Source organism: Neophocaena asiaeorientalis, unplaced genomic scaffold (assembly GCF_003031525.2).
Source record: "Neophocaena asiaeorientalis asiaeorientalis breed wild unplaced genomic scaffold, Neophocaena_asiaeorientalis_V1.1 scaffold184, whole genome shotgun sequence".
NCBI classification, from domain to species: Eukaryota; Metazoa; Chordata; class Mammalia; order Artiodactyla; family Phocoenidae; genus Neophocaena; species Neophocaena asiaeorientalis.
Genome location: NW_020185325.1, coordinates 7603950 through 7618834, shown reverse-complemented (window position 1 = coordinate 7618834; position 14885 = coordinate 7603950). Strand labels below are relative to the sequence as shown.

At 37.6% G+C, this 14885-nt stretch overlaps 1 protein-coding gene across 1 annotated transcript in view; it reads right to left on the bottom strand.

Annotated features, from left to right (window-relative positions):
- The window catches only part of ADGRV1 (adhesion G protein-coupled receptor V1), a 510622-nt gene that overhangs the window by 422965 nt on the left and 72772 nt on the right, over positions 1-14885 (bottom strand). Inside the window, exons 26-31 of the mRNA XM_024734350.1 lie at positions 12533-12613; positions 10987-11126; positions 6680-7289; positions 3113-3328; positions 1452-1667; positions 500-744 (exon numbers count right to left, since the gene is read on the bottom strand). Of these exons, the coding sequence (XP_024590118.1) occupies positions 500-744; positions 1452-1667; positions 3113-3328; positions 6680-7289; positions 10987-11126; positions 12533-12613 (1508 nt within the window). The remainder of the gene's footprint in view (positions 1-499; positions 745-1451; positions 1668-3112; positions 3329-6679; positions 7290-10986; positions 11127-12532; positions 12614-14885) is intronic.

Below are 14885 nucleotides of genomic sequence, written 5' to 3'. Positions count from 1 at the left end.
TTGTCACCTTGCCTCTTCATGATGAAAAATAAATATCAGGCAGATAAATCTAGCATGGTATTTGTCACATAGTAAATCCTAAAGAATAAACGAATGAGTGAAAAATCAAAATCTACACATAATTAAGACTGACTGGCTCACACTCAAGTCAAAAGAAGTCTGAATACAAACAAATTAAGAGTTTATATGAAACAATACAGCAAAACTTATGGCAGACTATACATGTTTAATCATTTAACCAAAACGTAGAAAAATATTACATAACTGTACCAAAAAAATCTTATACTAGTAAACTAGTATGTGTATGAGACCTATTTCTAGAACATTTTTGTTTTTTGTTATCTCTAAGGATCACTTTCACACTACCATATTTTGAACATTCTTGCAGAAATAATTTATCAGACACCTCTATAAATGTCACAATAACAGCCATCTGTTCTAGTCACTATAAGACAAGATATGTTTTACAGTGTCATTCTAGAGTAGCCATTCCTCTCACCTCTTCAATCTCCGGAACGTCGTCAGCCAGGACCTCTAACAACAAGGTTTGAATGGTTTCCCCAGGGGCAAAGGTCACATTACCTGAGACAACTCGCAGGTCGCCAGTAGCAAGCTGTCCATTAATGGTGGCAACCCACTGAACAGTAACATTGCCGAGTGTCCCAGAATTTCGAATTATTGGCAGGTTTACCTTCACTGAGTTAAACTCAGGTTCCTCTACAATAAGTTTAGTAATCTGAAAACCTAAAGGGCAAAGCAGAGATAATTTAAAATACAAAGTGAAACTAAGTCAATGTAGAACAAACCAATTGCCATCCTACAGTTGATTCTTTTTTTCCCCTAAGCAATCTAAGAAGCGAAACCCTACAAAATCAGAGAAACATGCTGTGATACAAATTGGTCAGGCCTGCCAAATTTTCCAAATTATTTTCATTATGATAGAAGCAGAAAGCATAAACTCAGATGTCCACAGAGGTCAGGAATATACCAGTCATAAGTGAAGTAGGTCTAGTGAGTTCAGGGGCTAACTGCATGGGACAAGCCTGGCAGTTGCGATTTCTCTCCTAAGACTGATACTATGAAGGAAAGGGGCTTGAGGTCACCATATTTTTCTACTATAAAGATAGGCCAGAAATTCAGATTTTTGTACAAATTTCTGTGAATTAAATTAGTTTTTTAAAGGATCGTCTAAACTTCACAAAACACATCTAGGAACCAGATCTGACCTAAAAGCCTAAAAGTGTATGATTTCCAGATTTATTCTGAGAGGTTGATTTCTAACCACTGCTAGGTTTACTAACCACTGCTAGTGAACACACATAGGTGTCCTATATATCAGCAATAGCAGGTTAAAACAGAACAAGATCAAATCAATTCTGAGTCTCTAAAAATAAAGAAAGGTATGAATCTATACAGACAAGTAAAAGAGAGACACAAACTAGTCTCATTACCAAATAATCCATAGGGGTCATCAGAGGCCTCAATAATAATGATCGCCTCTGTTAATGCCCCTAGTTTGGCTCCTCCTGTTGTTTCATTCAGCAGTTGCACAAGAAAAGATTCTTCCAGCTCAGGGTAGATGTCATTAATGATATATATTGGCACGGCTTTACTTGTTTCCCCTTCTAGCAAGACTACATCCGATGAAGCTATACTATAATCTTCACCTATAAAGACAAAAAAGAAAAATGCTAAGACTTATTCCAGTATATGATAATAAACATCCCATACTCTAGGGAAATACTATGACATATCACATTCCATGGACATACTTTGAAAGACTTTTTCGAGGATAGTGACTACATTTATTCTAAACAAGACTTACCTCTCTTGCAAGAAAAAAATGAGTTTGATACAACAAAATAACGAAAAAGACATCTGGGTTGTTCACGTTCATTTTTAGAACGATGTATACATAATGTGTCTATTTGCCATATACACATATAGATGATACAGATATAGACACCGACATATAGATATGGATATGGATATGCACATGAACATAGAGAGTCATTCATTACCGCAAGATGGCCCCTTATCTACAACAGTAAAAGAAAATGTGTATGGTACCTTAAAACAAAGAACAAAACTAGAATTCTGATCTCACTGGGGAGATAAATTACGGTGCTGCACAGAGACGGGCATGTCAGCGTCATCAATCTTATGGTTGGAAACTATGAAATTTTCTACAAAGTTGGATTAAAAGCTGCTACTGCATACCACTCGGGGTGGCTTTGTCTCTGGTCAAAAAGTGAATGAGGAAAAGAGAGGCTTCCTATGGAATGTGGGTGCTAATTTTCTAAAACAGTGATCAACCCTCACCATCTGTCAATGTGTAAGGCCCCCTACAGACAGGCACTCCTCTGAGCTACCCTCCTCACCCCACCCCTTACACACATGTCATTTAAGGACTAGGTGAGCCTGGTTCATTGTCTTTTCAAGCAAGTATCACATCCAGATGATTTATTTCAAAAAATCAATCATGTTATCCCATCCATTCACACTCATGTCCTTTGAGTGCACACTAGAAAGGTTCTGATTGAATAGCTCTTAGGCAAATCTCCCTCTAGATGCTGTAACTGCACTACCAAAGAAGGCTGTCTCCTAATATTTGCACTTGACAATGAAATCCTTTTGCTTATACATAAAATAGTTAATGCTAATCATTGCCTCTACCATGTTCTTCATAAATAAATAAATAAGCAAGATGAGTTGAGAGACAAGACTGTTGCCAAGCACTGCAATCATATGGATGCACATTTTATCCTGTATTCTTCAGTATTATTTACACATGAATCCCTTCCAAAAACCTTAAAAGTACACACAGAGAAAGCCTAACAATGCTTTCCTTGGTTTACTTTTCATTGGTTTGTGCATATTTGGGTCATCAAAGCTTTTAAATTCATATACAATTTGCCAACAGTTTTCACAAATTCTACAAAATCAATGTGATAAATATATAATAAAAACTCTAGGTCTGTGCCTTAAAAACATTCAAGGGTATTATTGCTTTCTAGTTGATTTTTTTAACTACATCTTTAAGGGGCTTTGTTAATCAAGGATACAATTTCCCTCCAAAACACTTCACTGCTCCTTAGATGTCTTTTCTCACCGGCTATTGCAGTTATTGGCACAGCTTTAAACTTCACAGAAACATCTGCAAATGCTCCTCCTGTTCTAGTCACATTGATAATGGGTCCAACATGATTTTCTGCAACTCGAACGATTGGGGCTGAGAGCTGAAGAATTCCAAACGCATCATCATTGGCAATGATAATTAGATGAGCAATAGTTTCTACCTTAGGCCCAAGGCGTGGAGAGTTTGGAACTGAAAGACAGAAGAAAAGCTAATATATCAAAATTCTAAGAACTGGCCAAAAAGTCATCAAGAAGCCTCAGCCAATATACAGAATGGATAAACAACAAGGTCTTACTGTATAACACAGGGAACTGTATTCAATATCCTGTGACAAACCATAATGGAAAAGAAGATGAAAAAGAATGTATATATATGTATAACCGAGTCACTTTGTTGTACAATTAACACAACATTGTAAATCACCTATGCTTCAATAAAAAATTAAATTAAAAAAAAGCCTCGGCAAGATCCATCAGCCAAATGGGATAATCATTTTGTGTTTTCTACTATTTTTAGCGAAAACATATTTATCGTTTACTATGTACCAGCACTGATCTAGATGTTGGGGATACAAAAATAAACTAAATGGAAAGTCCCTACTCTCCTATAACTTCTAGGGAGATTTTTATTATAGCAAAGGAATAGTTACCCTACAAGAATTATTTTAATAACTATTGGAAACTTGTAAAAAGGCAAAAAAATGAATAGAGTATATTTAATCATCACTTTGCAAAATATAACAGAAAATGATGAAACCTACAGAATTATGCTCTTTTAATTAGTTACCAGCATGCCACAAATTTTTTTAAAGGCACTACAGTTACAAAATTGAGTAGGTAAGTAATCTAGTTACTTGCCCTCAAAGAGGAGCTGAAAATCATCACACTCTAATTCAATTACTGCCTCTCTCCCTGCTTCACTGTCCTTCCTCACAAACCTGTTCCCCTTGCCCCATCTCAGTTAATAGTCATGCAACTACCTCATCCAGAAAGCGGAGTCATGCTACCCCAACACTGCTATAATAGAGTGTGCTCACTCAGGCTTTCAAGGCTATACTTTAAGGCTATGCTTTTAAGCCTACTTTTAAGACTCTCTTCTTACTTGCCACTGATTTTAGAGAGAGCAAAACTTATTTTGAAGGCATGTAGGACCCTCCACAAACTCCCTGACTTACTTTCTAGATTCAATTCCAACTAGCACCCTTGTCTAAACAAGTAATGACACAATTTAATTTCAATGATACAGGCCCAGACTGCACTAAATTATATAGTTAAAAACACAAAACTATAAATCAATATAACAATTAAATTTAACTACATTGGAAAAAAAATGGCAGTAACACAGTTGTAGAAGCAGATGACATTTTCTGAGTATGCTCTATTCAAAAGGCATTGTTCTAAGCACTTTTCTTGCATCTAGGAATTTAATTCCCACACCATCTCTATGTGGTGGGTAGCACTGACCACATTTTACAGATGAGGAATCAAGGGCACAAGGATGTTGAGGAAGTAAGCTAAGGCATTAGACTAGTACCTGCTGGACACAATTAAGAGGCATCATGTAAGGGTTTGTCTAATCTCTTGCTCCCTATATGCAATTCCTCATCAAACCTTCAATTATCCATGACTGTTCATCCTGCCCTGCGCCTGTTCATCACCAGTCTTCTCACACGGCTCTCCTGAAGGTTGATGATTACACTCAGAGCAGAGTACAGAGACCCTATCAGGTCCTACACTGATTTTGCTATGAAAATTGAAACAATATCACATAGATTTGCACTTAATTGTTCTTTTTTTTCATTTTTAATGACATTTACTGTTTTCTTTCTAATGCACTTAATTGTTCTTTAATTATTTCACATCATAGCTTATGCCTATTCTGAATCACCCCAAGTATGCTGCATGGTTCCAGGAACATATCAAGCATAAATACATGTTGACTGTTTCTCCCATTCCACAGCACATTAATATTTTGCATATACCATTTTATTAATAATAATCGTTCACATTTATTGAATGCTTACCACGTGCCAGACACTGTATTCATTTTCACATATATTATGATATTTAAGCCCTATAATAATTCTGTATTATAGATTAGGAAACTGGAGCTTTAAAAGTTTATGGGCAACAATTTATTACTATACACTTGAACCTAAGTTATCTGCACCAGCAACCATCGCTCCTACTCACTGCTATACGTGATCCTCCCTCCCGGTTTTATTTCCAGCTCACTCAATAAACTGTGAGTTCCTTGAAAACAGGGCTATATTTTATAATTCTTACTTAGTAAGACTAATTATTGGGTTTTATTTCAATGTATTTGCTATTATAACTGATGCTAAATCTTGCTAAGAAAAAAAGGGATGGGTTATTGTGTAAGAATTTTAACCTTGACTGTAACCTGAAAATTTAATGCTAGCAGTTGTCCTAGAAAGTAAATTTCCTTCTATAACCCTGGACTACAATTACACTGTGGGCAAGAATGGTGCTCACTATACAGTATATCAGTAAGGTGAAGAAGTTTACTTGTAAGAAACCTTAATCTATATGGCAGAACACAGTCAACATGTAGATCTTAAATTGTACTCTTTGGACTATTTAATTCCAATTTCCTTAAGAAGGTTTTATTATATTGTTCAATACATAATATTTATTTATTGTATTACATTTACATATATTTACAAATATTATCCTAAAACTGATATTAAATTAATATCACCATTCTTCCTTTCCTTGTTGTCTTGTTCCAGGAAATCTAGATTCTTCCCTTTATTTCAAAGCCCCTTTCTAAAGTTATACATCTTCGCAGAGAGATGTGACTAATGAACAAGCTATAGTGCAATAACTACCTTTAGCTCCCCAAGCTCAGGCCCTGCTCTCAACTAGTAGCCCCCCTCTCTCTACAAAGCTACTGAGCCACAACCCCAGGGGTAGAGCTGCTATGTTCCAACAGAAGCCGCACACCAGATCCTCTGCCCAACACGGGTCACTCTGCATTCCTCATTCTTATCCCCAACCACTGCCTTCTTCTCAGCTCTCAGGGTGACCCACAAAATTTCCAGGATTTCTTACTACTACATAGCCCTGTCCCCCAACTTCCCTCATGCAGTCGCCAAATCCTCACTCATGCTCCTCACTAATACAAAGAGACTCTGTTGGTTAAGGAATCTTCCAGAGTGGATCAAGACAAAAGAGACTCAGGATCTTGCTACCAGGACTGTCCTTGGAATCCCCAGATTGATTCCAGAATGTTTTGGAAGCTACAATATCAAGTACAATAGTACTAGAGATCAGTTACACTGGATTACACAGACACTTCTAAAAATTTAGTCTGGGAATATAATAGGCTTTTAAAACATGATTTCATGTTTTGAAGTGTCCCACTTCCATTTGCCTTATCGATAAACTTTTGTAAGAAGATGCTTTCAAAGTTAGAACTTATTATTTTTATAGAATTTTCTACTATACCAAATTCTTAATTTATTGTTTCAGGATTCTTACCTCTAATAATAATAACAACACACTAATGGTTACTTACTTGGGCGATCCTGTACTTTCTCTATTAAAGTAGAGTTGAGCAGTTCAATAAACAAAGACTCCGACCTTTCTGGTTCATCATCATCCAAAATTGAAATAGTTATTGTTGCCTCGCTCTGATTGGCTCTGAAAAGAGCGAATCCAGAAGCTGGAATATAGTCTTTTCCTTGAGTTGCTCTGGCTAAATTAGGTGGAAAATAAGGCAGTTTTTCCATATCATCCAGCGTTGCGTATGTGACTTTGACTCTTCCCAGGAGGCCTTTTAACCTTATTATTGACAAAGTGATGTTCTGGGTAGCTTCCTCCACTTCAATAGGTCTATTTTTCTCAGAAAAGATGAAGACCCCATAAGGATCATCACTAGCCAAAACTATTAATGTGGCGTTAGTATGAACTCCCAAAGAGCCACTGGAGACAGTGAGAATACACACAGAGAATGCCTTATCCAATTCTGGATCTTCATCAGGCAATATTTCCACTGTGATGTTGGCGCTCTTCTGTCCAATCTCAAATGTGACGTTGCCAGAGGTGAAGGCCAGATCGCCATCAGGATCAGAGTCTATGCTCCAAAGCAAAGTCACTCGAGACAGAGTCCCATGACTTCTCATAATCTTTAAAATATTTAATATTAAAAGGTATTAAAAGAGGAATTAAAACCATTGACTTAGAGGTCTGTAAATATAGAATGATAACGGGATATTAATTTTTTATTTTATTTTATATATAAGCTGTTCTCAAGAATATAAAATTCTTGAAAGCAATGTACTACCCATATTTGAAGACCCTCAGGGAGTCCCACTTAAAAAGTGACTGTGGCATGAAATGACAGACTGAACATTTTTAGCTTCTAACTAAACTATAGCTGTATCACTTCTGCAACTATAACATACATTAGTAATAAAGCAAATGTAATTAACAGTGTATTATATTTATGTATATTCATGAAAATGTTTACATTTCCTTCAAAGAAGGTATATACTTTACTGTAAGGAATAGATGACTGATAATTTTTCTGAAAAGTTAACCATAAAACTCATTTTTAAAAACAAATTATATTTAATTGTATGTTCAATATAATATAAAAAACAAAAATTTGGGCTTCCCTGGTGGCACAGTGGTTGAGAGTCCGCCTGCCGATGCAGGGGATATGGGTTCGTGCCCCGGTCCAGGAAGATCCCACATGCCGTGGAGCGGCTGGGCCCATGAGCCATGGCCGCTGAGCCTGCGCGTCCGGAGCCTGTGCTCCGCAACGGGAGAGGCCACAACAGTGAGAAGCCCGCGTACCGCAAAAACAAAACAAAACAAAACAAAAAATTCACCAAAAAAGTACATAACCCAAGGTTATATAAAACACATTTAAGAAGCAAGAAATATTTTGTCAACAGTATATTAAAAAGAATGAAAAGCCTAAAAAAATCACTTCAAGGTAAGTCCCAACTAAAAGTAATTTTTATTTATACTTAAAATACGAATGCTGGCTCAAAATAAAGTTAGAGACAGGAATTTATAAAACTTGATGCTTTCCCTTAATCCTTTTTTTTTTCTTTCTTTAGTATTGGGTTGGCCAAAGAGTCCATTTGTTTTTTTTTCCGTAAGATGGCTCTAGTAGTGCTTAGTTGTCCTTAACTTCATTAGAAACAATTTTGTTAGATTGTATTGTAACGGTTATCATATCAGCGTGCATTAAAAAAAAAACAACAACAAAATTCGTGGATTTTTGTGTAGCCATTTTAATATTGAAGATGGAAGAAAAAAGCAACATTTTTGGCATATAGCTGTATTATCTCAAGATAGGTAAAAACGCAACTGAAATGCAAAAAAAGATTTGTGCAGTGTATGGAGAAGGTGCTGTGACTGATTGAACGTGTCAAAAGTGGTTTGTGAAGTTTCATGTTGGAGATTTCTCGCTGGACGATGCTCCACAGTTGGGTAGACCAGTTAAAATTGACAGCAATCAAATAAAGACATTACTTGAGAACAACCAACGTTATACCACACAGGAGATAGCCGACATACTCAAAATGTCCAAATCAAGCACTGAAAATCATCTGCAGCAGCTTGGTTATGTTAATCGCTTTGATGTTTGGGTTCCGCATAAGTCAAGGGAAAAAAAGCCTTCTGCATTTTCGCATGCGATTCTCTACTGAAACGTAATGAAAATGTCCCGCTTTTAAAACAAATTGTGATGGACGATGAAAAGTGGATATTGTACAATAATGTGGAACAGAAGAGATCGTGGGGCAAGTGAAATGAACCATCACCAACCACACCAAAGGCCGGTATTCATCCAAAGAAGGTGATGTGTATATGATGGTGGGATTGGAAGGGAGTCCTCTATTATGAGCTCCTTCCGGAAAACCAAACGATTAATTCCAACAAGTGCTGCTCCCAACTAGACCAACTGAAAGCAGCATTCAACGAAAAGCGTCCAGAATTAGTCAACAGAGAACACAAAATCTTCCATTAGGATAACACAAGACCGCATGTTTCTTTGATGACCAGGCAAAAACTGTTACAGATTGGCTGGGAAGTTCTGATTCATTCGCCATATTCACCAAACACTGCACCTTCGGATTTCCATTTATTTCAGTCTTTACAAAATTCTCTTAATGGAAAATTTTCAATTCCCTGGAAGACTGTAAAAGACACCTGGAATAGTTCTTTGCTCAAAAAGATAAAGTTTTGGGAAGATGGAATTATGACGTTGCCTGAAAAATGGTGGAAGGTAGTGGAACAGAAGGGTGAATATGTTGTTCAATAAAGTTCTTGGTGAAAATGAAAAATAGGTCTTTTATTTTTACTTTAAAACCGGAGGAACTTTTTGGCCAATCCAATAATTAGTTACTGGGATTTCCCTGGTGGCACAGTGGTTACGAATCTGCCTGCCAATGCAGGGGACACGGGTTCAATCCCTGGTCGGGGAAGATCCCATGTGCCATGGAGCAACTAAGCCCATGAGCCACAACTACTGCGCCTGCATGCCACAACTACTGAAGCCCATGTGCTCTAGGGTCCGCATGCTGCAGCTACTGAGCCCACTTGCCTAGAGCCCATGCTCTGCAACAAGAGAAGCCACTGCAATGAGAAGCCCGCGCACCACAACAAAAAGTAACCCCCACTCGACCCCACATGCTGTGGAGCAACTAAGCTCATGAGCCACAACTACTGAGCCTGAGCACCACAACTACTGAAGCCCACGCACCCTAGAGCCTGCGCACCGCAACTACTGAGCCCATGCGCCACAACTACTGAAGCCCACGCACTCTAGGGCCCACATGCTGCAACTACTGAGCCCGCACGCCTAGAGCTCGTGCTCCGCAACAAGAGAAGCCACCACAATGAGAAGCCTGTGCACAGCAACAAAGACCCAAAGCTGCCAAAAAAAAAATAATAAAATAAATTAGTTATCCCTTCTGAAGTTGTTTAATTTACTCCACAACAGTTTACTGAAGATCTGCCATGAGAATACAGAAAGGATATATTTTGAGTGATCCTTCATATCACTTGTATAAAATCTGAGAAAGCTGAGCAAGTTTCTAGCTCCTCTAAATTATTTAACCATAGAATCCTACTTAATTCCTACTGCAGAGTAGACACACACAGACATACAGACATACACACGTGTGCGCGCGCACACGCACACGCACACACACACACACACACAGAGTTGTTGTTATTGCTGTTCACAAATGTTTTGGATTTTCATTCCTTCTGGGAGAGATACAAGCCAGGAATGCACTTCTCTACCTGGTTACATTAGCGTTGTCATGTGACTTGCACTTGCTTTGACCAAAGAAGTTAAGTGGAAATGCTGTGAATCACTTCCAGAAAAGAAGCTGAAGAGCCAGTGTGCAGTTCCTCACATTCACATTTCCCCACTCCGTGGAGAGAGAAGCACCTGTTGAGATGTAGCCTCTACAATCCTCAGTCCTAAGTCACCGATGACAGCGCACTTCAGATGGACATAAACCATGAGTGAAAAATAAATCTTTGTTGTAGTAAGCCAATGAGATTTGGAGATGTTTGTTACCACACCCTATGTGAATGAATATAAAAATCTATGTAGGACAGATCCACTGTATTCCTTAAAGAGTCAGGAATCCTCAGAGTCATAAGATGAATTTGTATGCAAAGTGAAAGACAAAGACAAGTGCCAAATCGCTGTTTAAGTATCAGTTTGAATTGTCTGTGCCTCTAGGCTCATTCCCCTCCACTTAAATAGAAAAAAAATTAACAAAAAGTACACCTTAATAATACAATAAAACAGTGTTAAAAGCAATGTCTAGGACTGGAGAAAAACGTACTCACCGTTAATATAACAGTGCTGTACCCATCTTCTGGTTCAGTTCCACTGACAAAGAGTGACTCAGGGCTAAATTCAAATACACCGTGAGCATGGTCAGAGGCTGCAATTGTCACTAGAATTTGGGAAGCCACTCCTAGACTGGCTGCATGGATAAGTTCCAACAAACAGAAGAAAATGTCAATCAGTAATTTACAAACCAAAGGGAAAAGCAAGGAACAACTTTTTGAAAAGAGATGTACCGTTCACTGAGCATGTTCTAATTTGCTTTAGAAAGAAAGGCACACACAAATGGCTGCCACACATATTCATGCTTTTATGACCTTCCTCTGTCTGGGCACTAATGTGATATACAAGTGCTGCATGAGACTTGAAGATGAATAAGGAAAACTTGTTTTTCTTTTTCTTCTCTATGAAAGAGAACATTCTTCCACATGGAGCATATGAGGAAATTCTCCCATGACCTTTGCTAACCTCAGAAGAACGTGAGCCAAAATGATTCTTACCCTTAGGAAACAGTAGTTTCCCTACGATTTTCATCAATCTGACTGCACAGATTCTTGGTTTCCAAATGTGCATTAATTCTAGGCCTATTTTCATCATATGATGATATTATAAATCTACCTCTCCTGGTCTCACCCAGTCCTATAACTAAAAAGATGCCAAGATCTAAAGAAGTATTTAATTTTTTCCTAAGAAGTATGTTCAACTTTTATGTTCCATTAATGGATTCGCACGAGAAAATAAACAATCCCAAAATTAGGAGAGTAATTAAATACAGAAGTTACATGAGGTGTTGATGGAAGTCAGGAACGAGAGGGGTGGGAACATGAGTTCTGAAACTAAAATATAAAACCTGACATGGTGAAAAAGGAATGTTTTGAGGATTCCTCAACAGGAATCCTTTTGAGGGTTAGTAAGAGTGCTCCCTAAAGAAAACAAGTATTCTATGTATTCTCCCTTAATATGAAAAATATTTGAGGTAAAAAGCTGAACCATGTTTGTATATGAATATGATTCAAAAGGCATCCTCTTTTCAATATTCCCGCCCATTAACTGGCAACTTATTCTCCCCATTTGTTTTCTTCTTAATTTCTCTTTCCCATTTGTTCTGATTAAAAGTTACATATAAAGACCCATTTGTTTTCGTAAAGAAAATCAGTGTGATACATTTTACGTGAAAGTATAAATGTCTATTTATCTCTTTTTCAGGTACTCAAAGCGATGTAAAATCTTTTTCAATAATCACTTTTGTAAATGATACCAAGCAAAATTTCTGTTATAATTAGAATCAGGAAACTGCATTAGGTTCACACAGGGAGGAGAGTCTGGGCTTTGGAGGCAGACAGGACCTGATTGTGACTTGATCACTTTCTAGCTGGCTGACAATAACATGGAACAAAGAATACTTCTTAAAGTTGTGCTGGTTAATGAGATGAAATACATAAAGGACCTGCGTGTAGTAGGTACCAATAAATGGTTAATTTTCTTGTCTCTAAAAAGAAAAGTTAAAATGTAGAATAGTAAAGGGGCCTTGGAACAGCTGCTTACCACGTCTGTGAATAGCTGGAAGGAAGAATTCCATGTTCCCATCACCACTACCACTGCCATCAACCCTAAAGAGTTCAGTCACTTCACAAGGAGAAACACAGAGACACAACCCACGCAACACACGTTGACACAATGAGAAAATTGAGAACTCTTAAAACATGTCCAGCAAAGAGGAAAATACAGTAATATTAGACATGCATTCTTCAAAAAAAAAAAAAAACAACATATTAGGTGGTAATGGTATAATATTAGTCAAGCTACCAATATATAAAACTTTCATTCATAGCTTCAGGAAATATCCCATGTAGGCTGTAACTGGCATGTCCCATTTCTGCCAATTTAACTAGTTTTATTTTTAAATTTTCACTTTACAACAGTGTAAATTGTTTTTAACATTTTAAATATGTTTTAAACATCTGCGTGCACGTATCAGCTTACACTTAGTCCTATATACCTTTGACAGTCACCTTACCACTTACAACCACCAATTCAAAATAAGGGAGAGGCATCTAACATTTCCCTTCAACCACATGCTTAAATTCCCACCATATGTACCATTCTCAGGCTTGCTCACCCTTTTGCCACTGACATTTCTCAAAGAACCCTGGACAAGCAGCCTAAAAACCTCGGCTTCAGCCCTGGCTGTGAGAGACAGCAGTTGTAAAACCTTCAGCAAGTCACTAAACCTCTTGGTACCTCACTTTTCTCACCTATGAAAGGTGTCTGCTGCCTTTTACAGAACTACTGTAAAGATCAAATAAATAATATGGTAGAAAATGAAGTACCCTGGCAATATATAAATATTATAATAAAGAGAAAATGATTCTAACTTTACTTCCACTACATCTCACAAGCCAACCATTATTTTGCCAAATATTTGCAAACATAGAAGACAGGAAGGGCAGCGATGGCAGCAGTGGAAAAGGAGTAAGAGTAGCAAGACCACATCCACACCTATGTGCTCCTACCAGTATCCTTGATTGACATGCCAGTCTAAGATCTGCCCTGCTCTTCTGTGCTTCCCCTCCAAAGGACTGCGATATATATGAGAATTTATGGCACCCAAAACCTTTAATGATCTTAGAGACATAAGAGGCAAAATGGATTTCAGGGACTATACAGTGCATGGCTTGGCTTCCATTAACCACAAGTTGTGAGGAAGAGGGGTGAAATTTAACAGCAATGTACCCTGGCTAGCATAAAACATCTACTCAGGTGGCTATCGTATGTAGAATTACTCTTACAGGCAAAACAGTATGGAATAAGGGTTTCTCCTTTGATCCTCAAAAGAATTTAGCTCTACAAGCTATTTCACCTCTTAGGCAGTCCCAGCTACGACTCGAGGAATGGAGGCCAGCGTCTAGATTCCTCTACCTCCAATCTGCACTCAAAGGGGGAGGAGAGGATCAGCTTCTCTGCCAGTATTGCCCACTTACGGTGCAAGACTGGTTTTCAAATGAGTACTCATGCCCAATTAATACATAACGATGCATAGTCTAGAGATATAGAAGGAAGTTTCTATATAAAATCAGAAGTATCACTATGATCACAAATATCATTTCTGAAGAATATTTGATGCTCCTTATTAGTCAATATTAGGTAACGCTCACTAACAGTTTCTCTATTACACAAGTATTTTTAGCTATAAGTAATACAAAGAACAACTCTTCAAATACTTTATAGCGACCTCTGATTAATGAAGCCGTTTCATGAAAATAATGATTTGGAAATGAAAGGACTTGTCTCTAGAAGACAAACAACGCTGGTATTGTTACATGACACCAGCCCAGCAGGTTGTCCAGCATACTTTCACTGTTTTATGTAGTCAACCAAGCTGTGGCGCTGTTTAATCATTTCCCTGGCTTGTCCTCCTTTGCTGCCACCTGGGCTTTGGGAAAACAAGGAAGGGAAACATGGGAAAATTTTGTCATACTCACCCCAAAGTCTCACTGCATACTAAAAGACAATCTTAGTATTTCTGTCTTACCCAATTTCTCCCTTTGGATGGCTTATGCAGTACTATGACTTTCTTCATCAAAATGTAAAAATAATAATAAGCTAATAATATCAGCTTTTGTAATGGAAGAGACTGACCTGATGAATACCATACCAACTCCCAAATTCTTACATTTATAAAGGTAATATGGTACACATCTCATGTATACTGTAACACCCCCAGTAGCACCTGATAATGAAACACAGTGATACTTCTGCAAAGAAACATATATAGTTAATCTAAGTGGGATAAATAAAGATTATAAGTAGCCTCTCTTCAATACAGATGAGTTTTGCCACAAAATGGATTTCTGACTCCAAAAATCTGTGATAATCAGAGTTTTGGGCATTACAGAAT